Raw genomic sequence first — 15,411 nt, forward strand, 5'->3', positions numbered from 1 at the left:
TTTTGTCTTCCTTTCCCACACTTGATTCGGTGTCGAGAGTTATGTTGGGGGTGTGAGCGGGCGGCCTGCGATGAATAGCCTATAGATAGCATGCATCAGGAGGGTCACCTTTGAGCGGTGTGGGCTAATCTCCAGGCATATGAAAACGTAGCGGTGAGTAATAATAGTACAAAGATTAGCAGGAGACAAGGACAAGGAAGAAAAGGAAGAGATAAAGGAAAAAGAGAGAGACAGAGAAACATGATGAAACGAAAGAGAATAAAATGGAAGTAGAAAGGATGAAGACTGAACCAGGCACACAGGCTGCTAAACCTAGCACAAGCATGCGGTAAAATTCGGGGGATCCGGCCGTGCTATCCCTGGAGGAAGACAAGATTTGACTAATTATGCCTGGACGGGAGCGGCACACACAAGGTATGGCGCCATCTACGCCGCCAGAGAGCAATATCAAGCGCTAGACAAAACTCGCGCGGACGCTGTCGACAACCGGGTGGGCTAGGCACAGTACTTCGCTCGAGTGACCAGGCGGTGCCCACAAAGTACCCTGGAGATTTCAAGGTCGGGGAGGCAATGATAAAGTTGCAGTCTTTCTTGACGCGCCGCAGAGCATTAGATAAAATCGATATCTGGCCCAGAGATAATAGACCAAGGGGGGCAACAGCTCACCGATGTCAGATGACCAACGGGCGTGGAGATGCGAGATAAGAAAGCCTTTTCATTTTTCTTAGAACATCGAACTCTCGATGCGAAAAGAAGAAGAAAAAAGGGTCCTGATCCTTGTACCAGTGGCTACATGCCTTAATTGTCATTGGGGTCGTGTCATGTCTTCTTGGCCGCCGATGGTCTAAGATCAGCCGAGCTCGCCATTTCGGTGTCGCATGTCCTCAGAGCGTCCCAAACGAGGGTCACCATATTCTTGCTCTTAATGCTGTAGGCCTCGGACACCACCTTCCCTCTCTGATCTCTCAATTGCAGAAGCTTCCCTACAGAGAAAGAGAGTGAGGGTAAGAGAGAGAGACACAGAGAGAGACAAAAGAGACGGAGAAAGCGAGAGAAACCAACCTTTGAAACCCACCAGATAAACATTTCACCCCATGATCGAGACGCTCGGCTAGTCGTCGCCGGCGAGCCACTAGACAGAGAAGCGCACAACAGAACCATCAACCACCATCGATCGAAGCGTACGATTCCAGCCATGACCAACCTGTCTGACATCGTGACGGCAAGGCCCGTACCGTGGGAAAAGACAGCGGCCTTGGTGACGGGCAGAGAGCTTGTGACAAACGAGATTGCTACTATTTCTCTGCCTACCTCGCCTCTCTCCCAACGGTACCTGGTAGCCTCTCCGTATGTGGAGCAGGAACACCTCCTCGATCTGGAGACGCTGGACATGGAGAGCCAGATCCTGAGTGAGGCCTTAGCGGGGATGGCGCCAGTGCGGGACGACTATGCCACTGCATCCTACGACGAGGCGTTCAACTGGGACGAGGTGATCCTGCGCATGCGAGAGCTGGCGATGGCAAGACGGCATGCCTTTAGGAAAACTTCCTGGTATATTGTCGCCTTTCGATCGCAGATCAAAGTTACCACCGTGTACCCAGATTTGGGGGCACTCGACAAGGCGGCGCACGCAGAGGCCATGGCTAGTGGCGGATTCCTGAAGTGAGTGCTCTCTTCCCTCCCCTTCTTCCAGCCCTCGGACGGGGCACTGACCCTCGCCGCCTGGCAGGTACTGGTTCGGCACTCCCAATGAGGACCTGCGCAATCTGGCGACCTGTATCTGGAGATCGCAGGAGGACGCTAAGAAGGGAAGCGTTGGGCCAGATCATCGGCGGGCGGCAGGGGCAGCGCGATCGATGTACTCGGAATGGAAGATTGACCAGCATCGACTTATCATCGATGACGGTGTGAACAACTGGAAGATTGTCAAATGGACGTAGACGGGACGACACCAGTCCCGTCTCGTGTGGTGGACTGGCTGGCTGGGTATTGTCTCGGTGCTTCCGTTCGCTACACCACCAGCGTCGAAAGTGGACGACTGGGAAGAAAGAAGGTGAAGAGGCTCAGACCAGACCCGAGGTGTACCGGGTTGTAGGAAGAATAAGAACGTGCGACATGATCGTATCAGTCAGGTGTCGGATAGTTCAGTGTTGGAGCCCACGACCATGTCTGGGCCTCGAGCGCACGGCCGCTGTTTTTGGTCATCTCACGGACACGGGGGAAAGGGTAGACTTTGACCAAGCAGGCGTGAAATGAAGAAGAAGAGGATGGGTCAGGAGATGAAGTGTGTTCTGTGGACGGGAGAGGCTGACTTTAAGATTGTTCTAAATCAACATTGGCGTGGGGGAGCCGTGGGATGAGAGTGGGATGAGGTTTGGGGGTATTATGATAATGATTATGGGTCTTTTTTTCCACCCCCTAGTGTGACGATCCAGTTGCTCATCCGCCGCGGTTCAGCGCGGTATACCTAACACACAACCCCCTAAAGCAGTAAACAGCAGGTCGCATTCAGAGGGTGAGTGATCACGTATTTTTCTTTATCTTGAGCAAATGGAGATAAGAAATATAATAGGACGGGGAGAACAGGAAGCAGAGGGGCAATGGAAGAAAGATAGACGGCATTCTTTTGACTAGGAATTCTACACATTACATTCTTCTTCCATCGGGCTTCGAGTCTGGATAATTTACATAGTCTTTGTCTACTGGCCAGCCACTACCAGTGTACTGCGCTGCGCTGCTACACTAGAAGGCATAGTGAGCTTGGCTCACTGCGGCACGCTGGAGGTTGGGCCTTCGCCGCCCCTCTGCCCTTTGCCCCTCCAAAAGCCCGCTAAACCACTCCCAGGGCATACACTGGCAACACCGGGACTCCCTGACCGAAGTGCCCCAGCCAATCAGAACCCCTTTGCTTTGTCTAGGAGCCCCACCAAACGCGCCGCACCAAAACCTCAAAAAACTATCGTCCTCCATTCAACAACCAAGTCGCTCAAGGACCGCCTCCTCTCCCCCCCTCAGACACGCCCTCCTCCACGACCGTCGACCCTTGTCCAAGATAATACGGAGAGCAGAGGGAAATCTGCTGTTTGCAATCATGGCGGACGCAAAGAAGGATGAGGCCATCAAGTCGGTGCAAGTCGAAGCCCTGGTATGCTATTGATACAACCCATTTTTTCCCTTATTCTAGATTCCCAGTCTACCCTCCTCACCCAAGCCCGCCTACTGCCCCACCTCTCCAGTCTCTGGCTTTCGCGACCTCGCGACCTTTTCGCCGCGTATCTGTCGCGATGTCAAGACTCTTCTTGGTTCATGATGACCTATCTGGTCCTCGGAAAGGATCAATATGTATATATGTAGTGTTTGATCACGATGGCTAATGTCTCTTCTTGTTGCTGCGACTTTAGGTGGTGATGAAGATCACCAAGCACTCCTCCACCAGCTTCCCTACAACCGCCACCGGATCTCTGGTGGGTATGGACAATAACGGCCTCCTCGAGGTCACAAACACTTTTCCCTTCCCTACCATCGACGTCGCCAGCGCCGACTCGCACCAGAACGATGCCTCCAGCCTGGCGGCTGCGGCTCCCCGCGCCAAGGCCAACATCAACTACCAGAACGAGATGATAAGGCATCTCAAGGAGGTGAATGTCGACGCCAACAATGTCGGATGGTACACCAGCGCCACCATGGGCAACTTCATCAACCTGGGCTTCATCGAGAACCAGTACCACTACCAGCGCGAGAACAACAACGTCGTCGCCCTCGTCCACGATGTCAGCCGCTCCTCGCAGGGATCACTCAGCCTTCGCGCCTTCCGCCTGTCCAGCACCTTCATGGCCGCCTACAAGGAGGGCAAGTTCACCACCGACAGCCTGCAGAAGTCCAAGCTCACGTACAGGGATATCCTGCTGGAGCTGCCCGTCAACATCCACAACTCTCACCTCCTGACCTCTTTCCTGCACCAGCTGCCCGTGCCGCCCACTGACCCCGACGTGCCCCTGCCCTCGTCGCTGGCCGATATCGAGCGCGCCCCGGTCCAGATTCCCCCTTACCCCTCGCTGGACACCCTGGACCTGTCCATCGATCCTTTCCTGGAGAAGACGTGCGATCTGCTCCTGGACAGCGTCGAGTCGCACTACACGGATCTCAACAACCACCAGTACTACCAGAGGCAGCTCGCGCGCGAACAAACTAAGATCACGGCCTGGCAGACTAAGCGGAAGGCGGAGAATGCCTCTCGGGCCGCAGCCAAGCAGCCGCTGCTGCCCGAAGACGAGTGGCAGAGGCTCTTCAAGCTGCCCCCAGAGCCCAGCCGCCTGGAGGGCATGCTGAACGCGAGGCAGGTGGAGCAGTACAGCCGGCAGCTGGATGGGTTCACGGCCAACATCAGCGCCAAGATGTTTGCTGTCCGGGGTAATCTGCTGCCGGAGTAAGGGGTGTTCAAGAAGGTCAAAAGGAGGGGAGTGGCTGAATCTTGTTGTTTAGGTGGAGGAGGTCGAAAAACGGTCAAACTATGGGCTGCATGGTTTAGGCGTTCAGGCGATCACTTCAAGTGCGCTATGGATCTCTCCCTCAAGGCATGTAGAAAGCTGGAAAGACAAGCAAAAACCAAGGAGATGATCACGGATTGTCGGTATGGGACAAGGTGATGATGGATATCCTGCCAAGATGTTACAGGGCCGGGCTGGCAGGTATTGCCGGGCAGAGAGGGCTAGACAGTACTTGGAAGGATATACAGACAGAAACAGAGACGAGCCGTCTAGTCGACTGCCGATTTTATTTACATCAATCACCGTACGCATATTTATGTTTAACTGACCACACAAGTCAATCATACCTTGCCACACTGTAGCAGCCAAAATGTTGCTAGGTATCGAGACACTATTCATTACTATGGTACTATGGTAGCAGACAAAGAGAAGATGACAGCTGAAATTACATGCTAGGAAATGCATCCAGCTGGTGTGTTGTAGTTTTTGGTAGTGTATTTTGGGGGGGGGTTATCTTTCGCCCAAGGTCCCTCCCAAAACATGCCCCGCCCCTCCAACACTTGCCCATTGCAGTCCAGCCAACCAGTAGGGCCGTCAGGGGTGAGCACGCTTGTGGGTCAGGGTCGAATTTTGGGTGGCCCAGAGCTGCAAAATGGCAATTTCCCCTCCATTTTCCCAAGGCGAACGCCCCCCCCCCCCCGAAACTTTTTTCCCCTCCTAAGACACGAGACTTTCCTCGCCCCTCCCTTAACGTCTTTTCTTTTTTTCTTCTTCTTCCTTGTCCCTTCCACCGCAATCAAACAGCAACTCTTCCTCTCTTCAATTGTCCTCAATCATTCCTGTGACGGGATTGATCACTGTAAGTAACTTTGTCTTGGCTAAATCTAGTCACAATTCCTACTGTGTTGTCCCCCTAGTGAGCAAGCTCGGAGCTGTTGGGTGTGCACGGAGACTTGTTGGAAAACTCGCCGAACCGAACATGAACGGGCTTCAGATTTTTTTACCCCCCAACAGCTCGTCTCGTTCTTAAAAAGCTCCTCCTCCTCCTCCTTCCTTTTCCATCATCTCCTTTCTCCTCCTCAAAGAGTTGAGGTGTCTCTTCTCTTCTGTTCTAAAGTCTTCGTCCACAGCGCTGACCATTGCTCTTACCGCCACAGAGTCTACAAATCTCCTCCCTTTCTTCCCCCGTGCTTCACTTACAACCTTTTCCGACAATGTCTGCTCCCGCCAACAAGTTCAAGGTCGCCGACCTGTCCCTCGCCGCCTTCGGCCGCAAGGAGATTGAGCTGGCCGAGAACGAGATGCCTGGTCTGATGGCCACCCGCCAGAAGTATGCCAAGGACCAGCCTCTTGCTGGTGCCCGCATTGCTGGCTGTCTGCACATGACCATTCAGACTGCCGTCCTCATCGAGACGCTGGTCGCCCTCGGCGCTGAGGTCACCTGGTCCTCGTGCAACATCTTCTCCACCCAGGACCATGCCGCCGCCGCCATCGCCGCTGCAGGCGTCCCCGTCTTTGCCTGGAAGGGCGAGACGGAGGAGGAGTACAACTGGTGCCTCGAGCAGCAGCTGAGCGCCTTCAAGGACGGCAAGAAGCTGAACCTGATCCTCGACGACGGCGGTGACCTGACGCACCTCGTCCACGACAAGTACCCCGAGATGCTCAAGGACTGCTACGGTGTCTCTGAGGAGACCACCACGGGCGTCCACCACCTGTACCGCATGCTCAAGAAGGGCGAGCTCCTGGTGCCCGCTATCAACGTCAACGACTCGGTCACCAAGTCCAAGTTCGACAACCTGTACGGTTGCCGTGAGTCCCTGATCGACGGCATCAAGCGTGCCACCGATGTCATGATTGCTGGCAAGATCGCCGTCGTCGCCGGCTTTGGTGACGTCGGCAAGGGCTGCGCCGAGGCTCTGCACGGCATGGGCGCCCGCGTGCTCGTCACCGAGGTCGACCCCATCAACGCCCTCCAGGCAGCCATGGCCGGCTACCAGGTCATCTCCATGGACAACGCCGCCAAGCTCGGCCAGATCTTTGTGACCACCACGGGCTGCCGTGACATCCTCGTCAGCAGGCACTTCGAGGCCATGCCCAACGACGCCATTGTTTGCAACATCGGGCACTTCGACATCGAGATCGACGTCGCCTGGCTCAAGGCCAACGCCGCGAGCGTGCAGAACATCAAGCCCCAGGTCGACCGCTACCTGATGAAGAACGGCCGCCACATCATCCTGTTGGCTGAGGGTCGTCTGGTCAACCTGGGCTGCGCCACCGGCCACTCGTCCTTTGTCATGTCCTGCTCTTTCACCAACCAGGTGCTGGCCCAGATCATGCTGTACAAGAACGAGGACAAGGCGTTTGGCGAGAAGTACATCGCCTTCGCCAAGACCGGCAAGCTGGAGAAGCAGGTCTACGTCCTGCCCAAGATTCTGGACGAGGAGGTCGCCAAGCTGCACCTGGACCACGTCAACGTCGAGCTCACCGCGCTCACCCCCGTGCAGGCCGAGTACCTTGGTCTGGATGTTGAGGGCCCTTACAAGAGCGACCAGTATGTGACACCGCCTTTCTCCTTTCCCAATTTCCTCATCTTCCTACCTGACCAGCTTCGCTAACATTTTGTTCTCTCCCCCTCCAGCTACCGCTACTAAGCAGTACACACATATACCAATCACTGCCCCCTTGTACGAGAGACACAGAGAGAGCGTGCCTGCGTATGTTTCAACAACGTAGCTCGCCATAATATCACATGACCTGACGAGCGATATTGCGTTATGGGGGTTTTCGCCAAAATAGTCTATGTTCTCAACAGCATAATGATGTCGACGATTCTGTAGGACATGGTTTGGCATCTCAGCCTTGCTTTGCTGTCCTTTTTTTTTTCTTTGGTTTTTTTTTTTTTCCTTTACTTATTTCCATGGGAGATTGGTCAGGAGCAATGAAGGCATTGAATCGGATGCGTGGTGGGGTGGGGCAACAACAGCATGCTTTTTTTCAACAAAAATGGCGTTGGGTCGACTTATACCACTGATATATTGATATCCCCCCCACGCGCACGATTGGAAAAAGGCGTTTGAAGCGAGAGAGACACGTGAGAAGCGTGCTCAGTGCAGCAACACTCTTAAGAGCCTGTTGATGGAGAGCGTGGGCGAGATGGGCGGAGGAGACGATGGGGGTTGGCTCGTCAACCGAAGCCTGAAGAATAGTAGTAGACACGGGAGATACTTCTAAAAGACAGGAAGACGTCTCAAGGGAGCAAGCTGGTTGCTCAAGCACCAAACCATGCCATGCTGTGCGACTGAGGCCATCGTGACTTGTACCGTCTTCTTTTTGTTACCTGTTCCCTGCTCGCTACCTTGGTATACTTCTCTCTGTTGTCGTAAACCATTTTGCGTCACGCCCGTCAGCCCAAAAAAAGAAGGTCTCATTCATGTCTTGTTTACTGCCTGGCCTTTGCAACAAATATGTATATTGCTGCGTAGGAATAGGCCGGTCCGGTGGAGATTAGCCGGAGCGGTCTCGGAGTGGACCCCCATGCATTGAAGCAAGGCAGCTCTTGACGAGAAAAAAGGGCGGTTTCATACCGAGTAACTTATGCACATACTGTATAATAATACTATGTAATGTATTCGTATATCTCCACGCGGTAGGTTTGATTCAGAACCATCATTTGGAGTCCCGGACCGACTGCCAAAGTATAGTTGCATACAACAAACCTTGATAACATTCAGTCACACAGAGTACGCACTGGCTTCTTCTCCTTTCTTCTTTTTTTTTGACTCCCTCTTTTTTTCTTTTCGGCCAGATAAACTTGTTCTTTTGCCTGCCATCCACTTGTTCCCTGTCCACGACCTGTGCAACGGCAGACATACTATACATCAACGTCTCGTGCTCCATCAGTTTCTGTAAGTTAACACTATTCTTTTTAAATTTCTTTTTCCATCCTTTTCTCTTCTTCCCTTGATCCCCTCATGCATGCATTCCCGTTCTCTCTTTTCTTTTACCATCTATAAACCATTATTGTCATGGGTGTATATATAGATATGCACACACAGACAGTCATTGAACATATGTGTATAAATATATATAAACATATGTATAATGACCACCTCAACACACATGCCCAAGACTCCAGAGTCGGTCAAGAGGGAGAACAGAGTCGGCGGTTCGGGTTTTCTCATGTACGAGATTTGTGCTCCCCCCTCTTGGCCCCCTCTCTTCCCTCTGCAGATATACATTTACTTATCGTGCTGGATTGGATGGAGAAGATGTCACTTGGGCATTGCTCGGCACTGCGGTCCTCTCGGTGCCCGGTGCTAGATTACACACACGCACACACACGCACACACACCACATCACCCCTCCTTCAAAGTGATATTGCAATGCCGATGCCGTTCCTATCTCCAGTCTCTTTTTGTCTTTTCTTCCCTCCCTCCCACACGCACACGCGCGCGCGCACCCGTTTTACACCACCACGCAATCCTCCTATTCCTGTTCCATCCCGAGGGCACGCAATCCATCTGCATGACTCCTTTTCCTCGGTCCCATCCAATCATGCCAATGTCGACGGTCTCCTTTGCGAGTCGTGATTGGCGATGGCGGATCCCGAACCAGAACGTCATGGGAGTCTAAAACATCGCTCCGTTCGCTAAACGATATTCATATCACATTTGTTGTTGTTGTTGTTGTTGTTGTTGTTGTTGTTGACGTCGTTGTTGTTACTGTTGTTGTATTATATATATTTGTGTGTGTGTTTGTGTGTATATAACCTCTGGGTGTGTCTGATTTGTGTAACTCGTGATTGTGATCTCACTCTCTCTTACTCCTCTTAGACGAGATCCTTCTCGCTGACGGTTTCAGTTGTATGTATGAATATTTAGATCGAGGTCACATCGCTTAGTGGTGATCAAAGCTACAACGAGGGACGACGGCGGGTGTATATCCAAAGGTAGCAAACCTTCTATCTCTCTTCCCTTCACCTTCACCTCCTCCTCCTCCTCCTCCTCCTCTTTCTTCCCTTCCTTCAGACCAAGCCAAGTGTGTGTGTGTGTGTGTGTGTGTGTGTGTGTACATGTGTGTAAGACAGAATCAATCAGTCGGCATCTGCTACCCACGATGACGACGCGGCCTCGTGTCCTCCAGCTCGGCATTATCGAGAATGCCCACGCCACCTGGGCGGCCATTGGCAGCACGGCCGATATCGTCGTGCCCCAGTCCACAGACAGGGCCTCCTTCCTCGCCGAGTGCCGCTCGGGCGCCTTCGACGGCTGCACAGTGGCCTTCCGCACCTTTGAGTCCGTGGACGTGACGGGCCGCGTCGACGCCGAGCTCGTGGCGGCGCTGCCCTTGTCGCTGCGTTTCATCTGCCACAACGGCGCCGGCTACGACCAAATCGACGTGCCCGCCTGCACGGCAAGAAACATCCGCGTCTCCAACATCCAGACCGCCGTCGACGACGCCACCGCCGATTGTGCCATGTTTCTCATGCTGGGCGCCCTGCGCAACTTCAACCTCTCCATCCGCAACATGCGTCGCGGCGTGTGGCGCGGGGCCTGCCCGGAGGAGACCCCCCGCCAGGGCCAGGACCCCCAGGGCAAGGTGCTGGGCATCCTGGGCATGGGCGGCATAGGCCAGAACATGGCCAAGAAGGCCCTCGCCTTTGGCATGAAGATCCGCTACCACAACCGGAACAGGCTGCGGCCCGAACAGGAGAGGGAGTGTAAGGCTGAGTATAGGGATTTTGAGACGCTGCTTCGGGAGAGTGACGTCTTGAGCCTGAATCTACCACTCAATGTAAGTTTACCCTCTTTTGTTTTTACTATAAATGTATATCATGTATATCAAAATATATATGCATACAGACAAAACCAAACTCAGCACAGTGTACAAATTTGCTGATCCGCCCTTCCACACTCACTCACTCACGCCCCACGCACAGCAACATACAAGACACATCATCTCGCGCGATCAGTTCGCCCTGATGAAGCAAGGCATCATCATCGTCAACACAGCCCGCGGCGCCGTCATGGACGAGGCCGCCCTCGTCGAGGCCCTCGACACGGGAAAAGTCGCCAGCGCCGGCCTTGACGTCTACGAGAACGAGCCCCTGGTCCATCCGGGCCTGCTGGCCAACGATAACGTCCTCCTGATCCCGCACATGGGCACGTCGACGGCGCAGACCATGGCCAAGATGGAGGAGTGGACCATGGCCAACGTGAGAAAGGCCCTCGAGGAGGGGAAGCTGCTGAGCATCGTCCCTGAGCAGAGGCATATGGAGTGAGGGGCGTGTGCACATGTGTGCGTGTGTGTGTGAAGTGTGTGTGTGTGTGTGTGTGTGTGTGTGTGTCAAGGATAGAGAATATGTCTTGTCTATTAGATCACGGCTAGAGGAAGAGGATGGCTGGCGTGAAATCTCAATCCAAGACGCAGGAAGTATGGTCACACATCTTGTCTAATGTGTCTGTGCCTTGTTTCGTATTTCATTGCTCCATCAACCTACAGATGAACGTGTGTCTTCCCTCCAGGCAAGGCATGCGCAGTAGAGATTTGTAGACCACCATGGACCTCACTTCGGACTTGGAATTCTGAAAGGCTAAAGAAAAGTCATCTGAGTTCCCATATGGTACAGACGGCGGCGAGTATAGCCTACTGCCGCCTTGCTTAATTAAGTACTAGAAATACAATGTCGGCTGGTCCGTGACCATAAACCAAAGTGATCGCCGACTCCCAAACTGTGTTTGCTTGTCCCGACCTCCGAGGTGCCCCTTGACTAAATGTTTCTGCTGGTAAGAATGATGCCTATGATACAGACCTACCCGTTGCTTTTCCCATTTCCCTTTGCACCTCCCTGAATGAAAATGAACGATGTTTTTTTCCCTTCCTCGAAATCGCATGTTGACGACGCAGAAGCTAAGTGAACCCCTGTTTCACTTGCTGTTTGCGCCCTCAATCCCAACGCTATATGCAACAACAGGGCCAAGTTCTTCCTCGCTCCGTAAATAGTTCTCATTATTGTTTTCTTGATGAATGATGATGATGATGATGATGATGATGATGATGATGATGGCAAGTGTGAGATACTTTGTTTCCGCCAGGGATAGGATCGCATGCCAAGCCTGTCGCGTTGAGATTGACTAGGGAACATGTGTGCCTTGCCAAGGAGTGTGTCTAGGCTTTCTTGGAGAGGTTCACTCCAGGGTTGATGAGGGCTTTGATGGCCAGGTGTGCAAAATGTCGCACGACGTTGGTGGTACCACCGGTCGGCGAGCTCTCTGCCTTGACGAATTGGATGGCCACGTGGAGCTGGTTCAGAGGGTCCTTCTCGTTCAGATGGTCCGGCACCCTATCCTCCCAGCCCGTTTCGTATTCAGGGGCGAGATGGCGGATGATTGCGAGCGAATACAGCAGGTCGCGGTTCTCGCGGCCGTCTAGCAGCATGCGCATCCTCTGCAGGAGCTGGTGCCGATCAGCGCGGTCGGGCAAGCGCAGGGATTCAGCCAGAGAATACCAAAAGTCGTACTCTTTACGCCGCTGCGGGTCAGCATTCCTAGGAGGCGGCAACAGAGGGTTGGTCGTCAGATCCTCGCCCTCGAGGAGGGTCTCGACGACGCAGACGCGATTCCTGGCCTCGCTGGCGTTGTCATCAGGCAGGGGATCGTCGCGCGGCGTGTTGGCGCCGAGCTGGGTGGTATAGGCCAGCTTCGTCAGGGCCCAGACGACACGGGTTTCGATGTGGCTACAGAAGGCGGTATGGACGGGGTCCGCGTTGACGGTGTGGAGGGAGACGAGGAAGCTGCCCAATAGGGAGATGAGCGGCCTGTTGTGCAGAAGTATGGAGACGGGGTTGTGGCCCTCGGTCTTGAAGTTGAACCAGCGGGACTCGAAGAAATGGCAGAGGCCAGGGGCGTAGATCTCGTAGTAGATCCTGGTGAGCTCCTCCACTGACTGCGGGGTGGGCATCAGGTTCGTCTCGGGGGGCGCCGCCCCCGACATGGCGACGAGGTCATCGACTTTCATCTTTGCTGGACAACTCGAGTAAGCGTATGCGCTTGCTGCAGGCGTACTACTGAAGGGGGGCGAAGGGGAGGGCAAGGGCTGGGGGGAGAGGGGGTCGGCTGACGATGAGGAGGTAAAGTTGAAAGGAGAGCCGCCGCCGCCTCCTCCTCCTCTCAGCTGTAGTGCCTCGCCGGGCTGCTGGTTCATGAAATCGGTCGTGGACACGGCGGCGTGGTGTGCGGTGCCGGCACCGACGAGGGCGAAAGAGGAGGCCAGGTTGGGGTCGATGTTGGCCGAGGTTTTCTCTACCTCGCGCCCCTGCTGAGGCTTGAAAGCTGTCGTCTCTGGCCCTCCACAGGGTTCGCCCGTCGCCGCGCTGGAAGGCTCACTGGGGGTCAGGATGGGCGTGGGATGCGTGGTGTAGGGCGCCTGCGCAGCCGAGGGTGCGGTGGAGCCGCCGGTCGTAGGCGTCGAGGGAGAGACTTCGCCGCTGGATGTAGGGTGTGGGGTATTCGGGCCCTGTTGCTGCTTGAAGATAGGGTCGTAGCCCAGGCATTCGCGCTTGGATTTCTTGCAGTTGTTGCACGTAGGGTGTGTCTCGTCGCACTAGAAAGGTAGCAGGAGCGTACAGCAACGCGTTAGCCCCAAAGTTGCACAGACCCACATGAGCTGGCGAGAAGGGCAATAAGAAAGGGAAGGGGCGAGAGAGAGAGAGAGAGACAGAGCAGGAAGGGGGAAGGGGACAGGCAGCAGCAGCAGCAATTGGTGCGTGACGGCTGGTGGGGCCACCAGGCTAAGCTCTGTGCAGTGGAGAGAAAAGAGTGGATGGATGATGCCCTGAGGCGAGCCGAGCAGGCGGAAGCGAATGCAGGAACAACCAGCGCAGGCGAGACAAGGCAACAGGGGTTGTGTGATCTTGGGACGACGCGTCGGGACGGGACGATGGAGACCAGACGGACAAGACGACGGACTGGACGTCAGTCAGGCCTTGCCTCACGTGTCTTTCTGTGCTGCTTGGCCCTGGTGTCTCCTTGTTTTCTCCCTGGCACGTGGGAACCTAGTTGCTGCCTGTGCCCGTCTCTAGTCTTCCTCTTGTCTCCCTCGGGCCGAGCCCACCTCTTTACCCAAGAGGCCTTCCATTCCAGAAGGAGAGAGAGAGAAAGAATGTGTAGAGGGACAGAAGCGAACAAGGACTCCAAGGCCAAGAGTCCATCAAGTGCCCAGAACCCCAGAACCCAGGAACCCAGCAAGAGCTAGGAACCCCAAGGGCGCTTCTTCTCTTTGAGAGTCAAGGATGGGTCGTCGACCTTGGCTTCCCCTGGTCAGACACCCTCCATCCTATTCCCACAAACAACCGTTGACGCGAACGAGCCCGCTAGACAAGAGACCGCGCCACGCCACGCACTAAGTCATGTTTGGGAAAGGGGAAACCCTCTCACTTTCCAATGCCCCACCAGGCGAGCGGATCATCTTATCATTCTCATATGCTTCCTCTCCACGCAGTAGTAGGGCATGTTTCATGGAGACCAGAGCCTCTCACAACCCCCATGCTGCGTTCCTCCTCGACACGATATGGCATCTTGGAAACCAGCCAACATCTCTCGTATAGCTTCGTCCTCCACCAGATCTCGTCACATTGAGTGTGATATGGATCCCCAACACGGTGAGCCGAGAAGGTGGGAGGTGGTGATGATGGTAGATGGGAAAAGGGAGTATTGAAAAGGGGGAAGGGAGGAACAGGTCATGACATTAAGAAAACACAGATGGCAATCGCAACGCACCTTTATCCTTCGTTTCCGGCAAGTTAGGCAACCAGTCTTGGTCCGACGCTTGATCTCCTATTAGCAACACCATCCCACCGTCAGTGACAGCCCAGGGACCTTGGAGGCGAAGAAGAAACGCATGATTCTGTGTCTCAAAGCCCCGAAGCCCCGTCGACGCCTGCACGCAGCAAGGAACCTGCCTGCGTGACCAGCTCAGGAGGTAAAATCTTGGCCAAGTCCCTCTTCCACCCAGAATTTCCCCCCTCCCTGGCAAAAGAAGGAGAGAAGCAAAAGAAGAAGAAAAACGACCAAAGGTGCGAGGATGCGCACACGGTACATACCTTCTTGTGCCTCCCGGGGCCCAACTGCATCCTTGGATCGTAGAACCCCGGCGGCAGTCCGTACCGCATGCCTATGGATTCCTGCACGTAGGGCTGTGTCTGGATCTGGAAGTAGTTCATGTGCGGGGCAGGAGCCATGGTCGAGCCCATCGGGCCCCCTGGAGACATGTGCATCTGGTGATACGGATTTGGGTGGTGTTGTGGTTGTTGCTGCTGGGGATGCTGGGGCTGATGCTGCGTATGGTGCTGGACCTGAGGATAGGGAGACTGCGCCGCAGGTTGGTGGTGTTGAGGTTGAGGCTGCTGCTGTTGAAGATGTGGTGATAGCGCCGCCTGCTGCTGCTGGTGGTGGTGGCCCTGCTGGCCCTGCTGGTCGAAGCTGCGCATACTGGGAAGCGCAAGCTGGTGCGGCGGCGGGCCGGTCGGACTTTGACGATACTGATCAACAGATTGTCCCCCAGGGCTAGGGTAGCTGTACTGGGCCGCGGGCGTGTGTCCGGTCGGAGGGCCGTGGGTCACATAATGGTGAGGACCCGGCGGAGGGTAGCTTACGGCCTGGTGGTGTTGTTGCGGTGGCGGGACAACAGCATCCTGCGGTGACTGCTGGTGTTGGTGCGGATGCTGGTGGTGTTGTGGCTGTGGCTGGTGTTGTTGGTGTTGGCGTGGAGGGCCAGCGGGCTGAGGAGGGTGGGACATGGACGGAGAGGGAGAGGAGGCGAACGAGGACAGGTCAGGAGGAGGAGGGCGGATATTGTGTGCCTTTGAGCTGGTGGCATGCACCCCGAACGCGGACGAGGAGGGTCGAGGACGGGGAGAAGAGGGTCG

At 54.8% G+C, this 15,411-nt stretch overlaps 5 protein-coding genes across 5 annotated transcripts; 4 read left to right on the forward strand and 1 right to left on the reverse strand.

The window, feature by feature from the left end:
• Window positions 1-1,195: 1,195 nt before the first annotated feature.
• Window positions 1,196-1,940, forward strand: M406DRAFT_337672 (uncharacterized protein; the record flags this gene model as incomplete). Its single annotated transcript, XM_040921279.1, has 3 exons — window positions 1,196-1,258; window positions 1,289-1,662; window positions 1,730-1,940. The coding sequence occupies 3 exons, from the start codon at window positions 1,196-1,198 to the stop codon at window positions 1,938-1,940; spliced, it is 648 nt and encodes a 215-aa protein (XP_040777687.1).
• Window positions 1,941-3,020: 1,080 nt separating this feature from the next.
• On the forward strand, window positions 3,021-4,793 carry M406DRAFT_345129 (uncharacterized protein). The gene is made up of 2 exons (XM_040922040.1): window positions 3,021-3,145; window positions 3,402-4,793. The coding sequence occupies exons 1-2, from the start codon at window positions 3,092-3,094 to the stop codon at window positions 4,428-4,430; spliced, it is 1,083 nt and encodes a 360-aa protein (XP_040777688.1). The 5' UTR covers window positions 3,021-3,091; the 3' UTR covers window positions 4,431-4,793.
• A 908-nt stretch (window positions 4,794-5,701) lies between these two features.
• Window positions 5,702-7,138, forward strand: M406DRAFT_345131 (adenosylhomocysteinase; the record flags this gene model as incomplete). The annotated part of the gene is made up of 2 exons (XM_040922041.1): window positions 5,702-7,038; window positions 7,126-7,138. The coding sequence occupies 2 exons, from the start codon at window positions 5,702-5,704 to the stop codon at window positions 7,136-7,138; spliced, it is 1,350 nt and encodes a 449-aa protein (XP_040777689.1).
• Window positions 7,139-9,602: 2,464 nt separating this feature from the next.
• M406DRAFT_253974 (uncharacterized protein) lies at window positions 9,603-10,767 on the forward strand (the record flags this gene model as incomplete). The annotated part of the gene is made up of 2 exons (XM_040916931.1): window positions 9,603-10,280; window positions 10,426-10,767. The coding sequence occupies 2 exons, from the start codon at window positions 9,603-9,605 to the stop codon at window positions 10,765-10,767; spliced, it is 1,020 nt and encodes a 339-aa protein (XP_040777690.1).
• An 887-nt stretch (window positions 10,768-11,654) lies between these two features.
• Window positions 11,655-12,689, reverse strand: M406DRAFT_254593 (uncharacterized protein; the record flags this gene model as incomplete). The annotated part of the gene is made up of 1 exon (XM_040916972.1): window positions 11,655-12,689. One exon carries the CDS (start codon window positions 12,687-12,689, stop codon window positions 11,655-11,657), a length of 1,035 nt encoding a protein of 344 aa, XP_040777691.1.
• Window positions 12,690-15,411: the final 2,722 nt, after the last annotated feature.

This window comes from Cryphonectria parasitica, assembly GCF_011745365.1.
Source record: "Cryphonectria parasitica EP155 unplaced genomic scaffold M406scaffold_3, whole genome shotgun sequence".
Lineage (NCBI taxonomy): Eukaryota > Fungi > Ascomycota > Sordariomycetes > Diaporthales > Cryphonectriaceae > Cryphonectria > Cryphonectria parasitica.